This window comes from Clupea harengus, chromosome 23, assembly GCF_900700415.2.
Source record: "Clupea harengus chromosome 23, Ch_v2.0.2, whole genome shotgun sequence".
NCBI lineage: Eukaryota > Metazoa > Chordata > Actinopteri > Clupeiformes > Clupeidae > Clupea > Clupea harengus.
In genome coordinates this window covers 14511071-14521717 of record NC_045174.1, presented here as the reverse complement: position 1 = coordinate 14521717, position 10647 = coordinate 14511071, and the positions used below count along the sequence as shown (strand labels likewise).

Sequence of the window (10647 nt, the reverse complement as noted above, 5' to 3'; positions counted from 1 at the left end):
TTACGTTATAGTGTCACTGATCCAAATATAACTACCTTTTCTCTCTATACAATCCAGTATTGAGCACTGTGCTTATTAGCAGAGCTGTAAAAAATTACACTCCCATTTGGAGAAGCGAATCTCACAGAAATATTCCCAAACTGTGCTGTTATCCTGAACATTTATCAGAATAACCTACGAACATGAAATGTAGCTTATCAGCCTCCAAAACATTCAACAGAAATGCCCCTCATGTCTGTCTTAGTTTTCTGAATGCCCCTTACATTCTGCTGCATCTCTGACCCTGAGGCCATGTCCGATTTGATCACACACAGAGTTTTGTACCCCTTTCTCATTCACATTGGCACTCTAAAAGGTTGATGGGAAATGGGTCTTTCCCAAATCTGTGGGCAACTCGACTGATTTCCCTCCATACAATTGCAGATTACGACCACACCAAAAACTGCCCCCTGTCCCGAGTTAGAAACAGCTCAGTTGAGTGTTCATTTTAGAGTCACCACCGTGTGTAATGATAACAGATGTATAGCTGTGCATGCTACTGGACTGCCCCAGTGTAAAGTTATCGCAAGGCTAACTAAGCACACTATATGTGCCCACATGCCCCCCTCCTCCTCCGTACAATTCCTTCCCTCTCTCTCCCCCCCTCTCTCTCTCTCTCTTTCTTTCTCCTTATGTCTCACACATGCACACACAGAGACATGCCTTCACAGAAATATGCACACACACCCTGACCCTCACACACACACACACACACACACATATTTATATATAGATTCTATACACTCATGCAGTACCCTTAAAGACAATGGTGCTTACCTGGCCAGGCCATGAGAGCCGCAGCGATCAGTCTCACAGATATCAAAGGCATGAAATGTCCTATCCTGCAGCCCCCCAGTATTCCCTATTACATATCCCTTCCTCCTGGTCTTTCTTCATCAATACAGATATACCCCCTCCACCAGGACTGCCTGCATGTTTCTCACTGTACCATACGCTCCGTGTGCGTACTGCCAGACCCAGGAAGAGTGGGGACAAGTGTTTTGCCGAGATGAAGTGGCAAGGCATCACAGGGAAATTACAGGCAATTTTACATCTCAAGATTAGAATAATGAGAGCTCAAGTCGGACAGGCGGACAGGGCCCTTTCAAACAAGGCAGCAATTACTAAAGAGAGAGAGAGAGAGAGAGAGAGAGAGAGAGTGAGAGAGAGAGAGAGAGAGAGAGTGAGAGAGGGGAAGAGAGAGGGATGAAGGGAGAGAAATTGAGGGAGAGAGAGATGCAGATTTGGGTGCTCCCTCAAAAGGATGCTCTCAAGACAGCTTAGGGGTTGAGGGAGATGGAAAATGGAAGAAAAGGGACGTCCTCTTTGGATGAGGGGGTGTATGATGATAATTGTAATGATGATGATGACAGTGAATTGGATAAAGGAATGACAATGGTTCTTGCCTGGAGATTTGGCCAATCTCTGCCAAGGTGTCTGAAGGAGTTTAATTGCAGGATATCAGCGGCGAAGGAAAACCGGGATGTCATTACAGCCAGGGAGCTGTGCTGTGGGGAGTGCCACCTACCTATCACTCACCAGTAATTATTATTATTATTGTGTAAGTTCTAACAACTAAAAGCAATTACATGTTAACCATTTGTGTGTGTGTGTGTATCTCTCTTTGTGTGTGTATCTGTGTGTGTGCGTGCACGCGCACACAAATTAACAATGTTCTCTGTGTGTGAATGTGTGTGTGTGTGTGTGTGTGTGTGTGTGTGTGTGTGTGTGTGTGTGTATGTGTGTGTGTGTGTATGTGTGTGCATGAAGGACTGGTGCATTGTAAATTGGAGGTTGGTTAACTGCTTGGCATTGTAAGCCTCATGGGTACCAGCACGCACACACCCCTACCCCCACCCCACCCCACCCCCCACCAGAAATCTCCATCTGCCCCCCCCCCCTACTGTGCCATTCAGTGCCACAGAGAGACCTCCAGAAACTCTGAATGGCAACCAGGCACCCCCCTTTCTTAGGGCAGCAACACAGTGGGGTGCCCTCTATGCCAACATGTCAGGGTGGCGGGGCAGAGTTGCCTCTCGACAGGATCGAACAAGAAGTGGGGGAAGGTAGGGGGAGGCGGGTGCCAGGGTTGGGTACAGAAGGTTGTCATTCCTGAACCCTTGGCAACACAGGGGGTCATCTAGCGTTCACTAGTGCACAGCTGTCAAGAGTACCTTTGGCATTGGCCCTTGTTTAGATTGTATCTAATGCAGCGAGATGAGTGAGAGATGGGAGAGAGTGAGGTGGTCCAGCTTTAAAGGCTCTTCTCTGGCAGCTGACCCTCCTGTCTCTCCCTGCCTGCCTGCCTGCCTGGCAACAGTTGCTGCCTCCAGACTGCCACTGACCTTCCCCTCAACCCTGACTGTGTCCTCTGACACTGCTGTTGTTTTTTTTCTTTCCCCTCGTTCTTGTGCTTTCTTTTTTTTTCTTCTTCTTTTTTTTTTAATGATGTTGTTTCCTGGTCGCTAAATAGCAGCCAGCCACTCACTCAAACACATACACACATTCACATGCATACACACACACACCTGCACACACACACACACACACACACCCACACACACACACACACACACACACACACACACACACACACACACATTTAAATACATACGCACACACACAACTGCACACACACACACACACATACACAAACACACACAGACATATGCACACATGCTTACATACACACACATTAACGTACACACACACCCATACTCATACACGTACACACACACACAGACATATGCACAAACACACACACACACACATTGACTCTGTGTCTGTTTTTAGGGTGTTGCAGGGTGCTGGCCTTTGATGGATCAAATTCAAGTTCAGCAGTTCATGCGTAGCTGGCCAGGGCTGGGCCCACACACACACACACACACACACACACACACACACACACACACACACCGCACACCACACACCAGTCCCTGACCGCCTCATTCGTCTGAGAGATGGATGGGTCCCACGGTGGCACTGGTGTCGAGCAATACCCTTTGCTGTAGGCCACACATGAAGAGACTGAAAGATGAAGAGAGAGAGAGAGAGAGAGGAAGAGAGAGGGAGAGAGAGGGAGAGAGAGAGGGAGGAACAGAGATGCAGAGTGTACATATATAGTATATTTTGCACTGTATGAGAAAATTATTTGTGTCTAAATCTTTATTATTACTTATCAGCTGCTCTACCACTCTGGTGTATCATATAGCCTGAAAATGCCGTATCAAATGCAATGAAGTGGGAAATTTGAGTCCATTAAAAAAGAAATTACAAGCTCACTTCTTAGCCTTTACATTTTGGGATAGGGATCGTTGCATTCATGCCTAAAAGGTGACTAAGTGGCCTGACAGGTTTTGTTGGTTGAAATTGAGCCCTTTCTTGAGGCGGGCGAGAATGTGATAGGCCTGAACAGTACAGCATTAGATGGTGATCCTGGTGTTTTTTTAATGCCGTTATTCTTGGATGTTTCATTGAAGCTCGCCCCGCAATCGCGCCAGTAATCTAAGCAACCGACTCCACTGCAACGTCAGCGATTCGTTTTGCCTGGGGACAGTGTCCTCCAATGACCCTCCGTGATGAATCCTTAAATACATTAGTGGGTGGATTAGTTGTCAGGCAATGTAGCAAATAATAGGCATATCCATACCAAATGTTCCTTGAACCTGAATTCACTTCACCTGCTAGCAAACTCTCACGTCTAGAATGTTACGACGGGAATAGCCAATTTGCACGCTACCTCGCTGAAACAGCCCCATCTTTAACAAAGCCGTGTATTATTTAAATGACTTGTTGGTTGAGTGACTTATTTGTATGAAAACGGGAAGTGCAGCGACATGTCTAAGGCAGGCTGGCGACTGGGAGCAGGTTTCCCTGAGGCTTATCCTACTTCGGGGTTGCACACTGGAAGGGGGAGGGAGGGTTATAGGCCTAGGTTACAACATCTAGACAGAATCTTGAAATTCATATTTCAACAATGCATAGGGTGTTATGGAATCTGCCCAGTATGTTTGTTTGTTTGTTTGTTTTGTTTGTTTGAACTTACAAATAAATATTGTGTTGCTGCTTATCACAACATGTATAGCTACAGGGTGTTTTGGAAACTTTGCTTTGATTTATAGAGTAAAAGCATGAACAGGCTGACATTTGAAATTGGATTACAATTTACATTACCACTTCAGTGGATAACACATCTGTTAATATTAAAAAATGTTAAAGAACATTGATAGGCTTTTGTCTACGCACAATTGGCATGAGACAGTTTGTGAATTTGGGGATTCTTACAAATATTTGTTGACCACACAGTGCATGGTTATTTGCATGTGGACATTATTCTGTTCTATCTAACAGGCTATGCTGGAGTCTTGCACGCTGTTCCAGAGCAGTCAAATATGGTAGCCATGGTCTGCGCACTCAGCGTGCAGTGGCGCTGGAGATCTCCCTGCGTTTTGACGTTGGTGGTCCACATGATGATTCGAACCTCAGAATTAGCGGTTTGTGTATCATATGATTTAAACGAGAGGCTTAATAAATTATGGGTTCTGCGGCTCTTTGGGATGGTCTCTTTCCGAGCCATCCCCTTATTTATTTTTAACCAAAGATGAGATGTTCTGAGGCAAAAAAGGAAACAGAACTTTGTGACATTTTTTTTGTATAATTAGGAACAGCCATGTGAGAATCTAGTGAGAGGCTTCTTCTGCTATGGATGATTGTTAAACTGTCTAACCCTCTTAATAAATGCATTTGTTAATATGTAAATATTATTTTTTTCCCTTTTATTGTGTTCCCTGTTGACTGTATTTACCAGTATTTCTGGCTAAATGTAACAATATGGAGAAAGTGGGGCTTTGCCGAACGTGGCAGTTTCCAACAATACAATAATTAGACTAAATTGTTCAAAAAAAGAAAAACATATATGAAACGCGAAATCATTATTGCACAGAGAGTGCACATTAGAATCCATACTATTAACTCAATTTCTCAGAGGTTAAGCAGAAATCAATATTATAAAACATATAACAGTAAGAATGGTCAAAAAAATATTCTCAATTATGCGTCCCAACTCTTCACTGGAGATCTGTCCAGCATTTATTTTAATGTTGCACTCGAAGACATTTGAGTATAAAACGTGGACGGCAGACACTGCAGGCTTTCCAACCAAGACACATGAAAGATGAACAACTGTGAAAAGAGTGATAATGAATAGCTCGTGTGTTCGTTTAGCAAGGGCTGTTAGGCAAATATTCAGTGTCAAGTCCAGGTCTCCTCAACAAAAAAAGGGCTCATTTTCAACACGGCACAAATACACATGGGTTTATGTGATCTTTTTTTTCACACCTAATTTACATATGCTCTTTTAGCTTGGATCAGCTACAGCCTTGCCAATTGTTTGGATAAAAGACGTCGATAGACAACATGGTTTTGACACGAGTGAACTACCACCTCCAGGAAACATCTGACATGCTTGATCTCAAAAACTAGCTTGTACCTGAGGCATAAAGGCTACCTAATAGCTTCAATTTGAGTAAGATTTCGAAGAGAAATTCTAAGAGGGCTCATCAAAGGCGTGGTCTACGGTTAAGAAACTCGAAGTTCAGAAATGTCCTGTACCAGTTATGAAAGATGTGCATCGTCATGAGAATCCCATAGCGGTTTCTGACAGCAAACTCACCTGGCATTCGTGTTATTTACAGGTGTGACTTTTCCACTTACGGTGTTTCTGAGCGTTTTACGAAGACTCATAAGGTATACCTCACTAAAGTTGTTTTACTTTCCTACGAGAGTTTCCCAAACCATCTCTTCAAAGTTCACTAAAGGAAAATCATCTAACGTATAAACTACATTAAGGGGCTGAGTCCATGTTTCTGGAATCAATTGTTGTCAACCACATAGATTTCAGTATGCGTGAGATGAGTATGATGAGCATGAGTCAGTTTGAAGAGCAGGTCATTATTATTAGAAAGAATATCAACAAGAACTAGGCCTATTATGCAAGTCAGAACTGAAAGGTTCCCAAAAAGGACAGTTGTAGGCTAGAAGTTACTCATAGATTTGCTTTCGCAAGAAATACAAAATAATATGAAAATTATTTTCTTATAAATTTTTTTTTTTTTTTTTTTCATTTAATGAAGCATACACGTGTAATGAAACACGTATCTCGACCTTACATCGCAGTCAGTACATACCCCTAAAACGTTTGTTTACTCAAAAACAGTTTCAAGGCATATATGAGTGGTCCAGACCAACCTAACGAAAGTATCTCTTAGAGAAAGTATAGGGAAACACCACGAAACGTTAAAGTACAGCTTAAAGTATGACTTACGAATGACGTAGCGTTGGGAAGGCTCTGGGAAACGTACCCCAGTTTTGTCCTGGGGTTTCATCCCATTTGACAGGTTAATCATTCCTTCAGGTAAAGGTATAGTTTTACCTAATATGTGGCCAATGAGTTTGGATTTTTGCATAATTTCCCATTTTTAGTGATTCACACAACGCACAAAGGAGTTTAATTCGACTTCTCAGTCAAATCTTACAAAAAAGATCACCACCATACCGGCAGAGAAAGAGTTAAAAGGCTCTTTGAAACGCCTCCAAGTTCTTGTTTGCATGTTGGGTCGCTCTACTCTTCTGACGCGATTGTTTGGTATGTCGACGCACGCAGTATGCGAGTATCCCCGAGGCAAAAAATCTTACTCCAGCATAGACATTTCTCCTCCACCCCCTCCTTTCTTCACCCGCCGAGGTCTTTCTTGTTATCTGGCAACCAAATACTAATAAAATCCAGTGACTCCACCATGTCTGCTTGCCTGTCGCCTCCTACGGCTCCTTTGCACGAACCACACCGGCGCAGCCCTTGCAAAAGCAAACCCACAACGACGGCTCCTGCCTGAACAGAAAAAAGACGAAACGAAAGCCCAAAGTTGTCTATTGTGATTAGCCTGTTCTAGCTAGTATTGCTCTGTGCTGGAACAACGACGTGGTTTGTAGGGCACTGCAAAGGCTGCCAACAAATGTCGGCATCAGTCACGACCAAAGGGTAACCTTTATCAAAAGGATAACCTTTACACAGATGCAAAACTGTCAAAGGCGTGCATTGAATCAGAACCCACAGACTAGGAGCCTATCCATTTATTAAGATGATTCTTCTAAATTATAGTGGTGGGCGCACTAAAACTGACCGGTCAGAAACTTCTGTTAGCACATAAAAACACAGAAAACTACGTGATAAGGTTACAGTTTATTCATCTCAACAGATTATTAACAATGATATCAATAGAACTAATTACAGGGTAATCAAAATGTTATCGGTACCACCGTGTAGTATTTGTTTTGTTTCAGAAGAATATGATGTAGTGGTTCTGTAATCTTTAAACACTTATATACAGCTTTCAACATTTTGTACACATTTCTATAATTTATGACCTGAGTTTCGGAGACGTGCATTGTAAAGCCCACATCCACAGCCATGTGTGGGACAACAACACAATTTTGCATTTATTAAATTCTTTAGATTTGTCGAAAACCGAACATGATTGCATATCTAACAAAATACAATGAATAAAACAGGATCGATAAAATATAATAATTTAAAACCACGGCATTCTTCTTTTTAAATATTACAAAACAGCCGACACCTCGTATGGAGCATCGAGAGCCCACTTGAGAGGCCGTGGTGCGTCACGGCCAGGCGCGTTCAAGGCACTTAAGCCCACTCACGCTTGTAATTTTCCCGAGGACAGCTTATTTATGAACAGTCTTTCAAAACTAGCACATCACCCGCACGCACGTGTGTGTGTGTGTGTATGTGTGAGAGAGGGAGTGGGTGGGTGGGCAGACTGTGTGTGTGTGTATGTGTGTGTGTGTGTGTGTGTGTGTGCCTGCGTGCGTGGTTAAAAGTCTCTTTCTTTAACTATAAATCTTACGGCGTAAGTCTGCTAGTACACTGCCCCGACGCTGTGTTGCGCGGCTTGATGATGCACCGATCCTGGGTGCTGTAAGTGCGTGCCCTGCTGGTACCAGTGGTTGTTGTATTCTTCCAGGTAGGGGGGCGTCGAGCTGAGGGGAGGCTGCGGCACTTGTCCCCGGCCCACCGGGTTGGCGTGAGCGTTATTGTCCCATAGGGCAGGGGATGGCGGAGAATTACAGGCCATGGAGTCGCTGGCATTTGGGCTATGGTCCAAAGGAACTTCTCCGTTCTTGTACAACTTCTTGAACTTGGATCTCCGGTTCTGGAACCAAATTTTTACCTAAACAACAATGTGAAGAAAAATATTTAGAAACAGTTACAAATAGGCAAACCACAGATATATCTTTTTCACTTACAATGAAACAATGCTTTCAGTCTCCTTTTTGACTGAATTACCATTTGGAAATAGACAAACTATCAAATATTAATTGAGCAGTATACAAATAATATAAAGAATATAAGCAAGTTACTTGTTTTGCTTGCTTGTTACTTGTTTGTTTGCTGAGCTTACCTGTGTTTGAGTCAGACCGAGCTGCGCCGCCAACTCCGCCCTCTCAGGCAGCGCGAGATACTGCGCCTTCTGGAACCGTCTCTGTAGGGCCGCGAGCTGGTAGCTGGAGTAGATGGTCCTCGGCTTGCGGATCTTCTTCGGTTTGCCGTTGACCATCCGAACCTCTGTTTCTTCCTCTTCCTTCACTGAAAAGTCAAAGTTTCACAAATTAGCTCTCCGAAGACGTATCAAGCAGGCGTACAACAGACTAGTAACTCCAGTAGCCTAAGTCCAACCATATTCTATCCATCTCGAGTTGGCCTTTTTTTAAACCTCAAACATCTTATCGTTTCAACAAAAAATGAAAATCATAAAACTAACTGGTCCATTATACAGAGGTACTAAGACAAGCAACCCTTTATTTACTTTAAAGTTATATTTACCTCTTTACAACACCTGTGATATCAAGTTCCTTTCCAATTACTGTGAATAGCCTACTTATTTCTCATTATTTATCCTTTTTAGCTATTGTATTTACGGGCAACAATGATGGTAATTGTTAACTAAAATGCGCTTATCGTTGTCTTTATATTTCTAATAAGTGTTCTTACTTTAATAGATCAACATCATCAAATGCAGATAGTCGCCTAATATCAACAGAGGTAAATTGTAACACTGAATAATTGCCAGCAGCTCTAGTTTAAAGGCCTCCGACAGTATATGTAATATTGAAAACACTGTCAGCTAAGCACCTGCGATTCATTATCGTTTTATTGCCATTAAAAAACATCGTAATGGTTTTACTGCCGGTCGAAACGTGCGATTAAAACCATAAGTCAACCTTGACAACAGAATGCTCTGTAGGGCACTATCAGTGGAGTGGATACATGATAGAAAATAAATACATATCAGTTTGCCAGATTATCTCCTGGCGAGATAACGGCATGCGTTGAGTGAAAATATTCTATAAAACCTGAGTAACATAAAATAATACGTTTTGTGACTGAATCTACTCCTATGTTTTTTTAAAGAATAAGCAGATTCATTTGTGAGTGTTCATAATTTTAAAAGCAACATGAAACTTTATTGAAGCTGTATTTAGCCTTTGCATTTTATTGTGAAGGTATAGGCCCTACCGAAACTGGTGAATATCATCGCTTCAAGAGGTAGACCTCAAATTTTTGAGGCTTGTCACAATATCGAAATCCTCATTGAAAAACAAAAAGCACAACTATACTAACATTATTTCACGTAATGAAATATGTAGTAAACTTCTTGCGAATCAGAAATGAGCTGCATACTACTAACACGTATTGTATGCGTCTCCACTCTCAGACGCATAGAAAATAAAGATGTTTTGAACTCGACAATTTAGTAGTTTAGTGAATCAAGAGAGCGGATAAAATTTTAATAAAAATATATCTTACCTGCAGTTTGAGGTGGAGTCTGCAAGTCTCTGTTATAGTGTCCATACTGTCGGTATGAGTTGCCGTAAGGGTATTCTGTTTTCGTCGGGTAGGCCCCCGTGGTCCCCATTCCACTCAGATTAAATTGGTGATAGGAGTTCATAGACTGAGCATAGGGTTGACTCTGGTAGTATTCATGGTGGCTGTGGGCTGTCTGCCCGCTGTAATAACCCATGTCCGTGGCTGACGACTCAGGGAGAGTCGGGGAGTCCTTGGATGTCGGATGGCAACTCATAGAGCCCGGGAGGTCAGTTAAAATACCGGGAATTTTCTTGTCGTAAATCGGTCCACTCATCATGGGTGGTAGACCACGAGAAAAAAACCCTTCCACGGTAAACTCCTTGTGTGCCGGTAAAACTGTAGTGAGAAAATCGGAACGGCAAAATAAAACTGCAGTTGTCGCTCTGTTAAGAAAATCGGTAGACACACTCCTGTGCACGATCTGTCCTGGTTGAAGCACTTCGGCAATGGCATATCCCAACTTCGCGAAACTCCAAATTATAGGACAGTCGGGTGGATAGCCTGCTGCGCTCCCATTGGCTCTGCGCAGTCCTTTTTTCTGCCTTGCCCTCAAGGCGAAAAGGCGCTTGGTTGGGGCACACTCACCACCTAGCGTTTAGCGAGTCTCTTGCCGTGTCTCCCGTCTTAAGTCTAGATAGTGTTTTACAGGTTACTTGTTTTTTTGA

The 10647-nt window shown here is 42.9% G+C and overlaps 1 protein-coding gene across 1 annotated transcript; it reads right to left on the bottom strand.

Annotated features, from left to right (window-relative positions):
* Positions 1–7928: 7928 nt before the first annotated feature.
* dlx3b (distal-less homeobox 3b) lies at positions 7929–10259 on the bottom strand. Its single transcript, XM_012817351.2, has 3 exons — positions 9923–10259; positions 8517–8701; positions 7929–8285 (listed from the first exon to the last, which is right to left on the bottom strand). Exons 1-3 carry the CDS (start codon positions 10257–10259, stop codon positions 7974–7976), a joined length of 834 nt encoding a protein of 277 aa, XP_012672805.2. The 3' UTR covers positions 7929–7973.
* Positions 10260–10647: the final 388 nt, after the last annotated feature.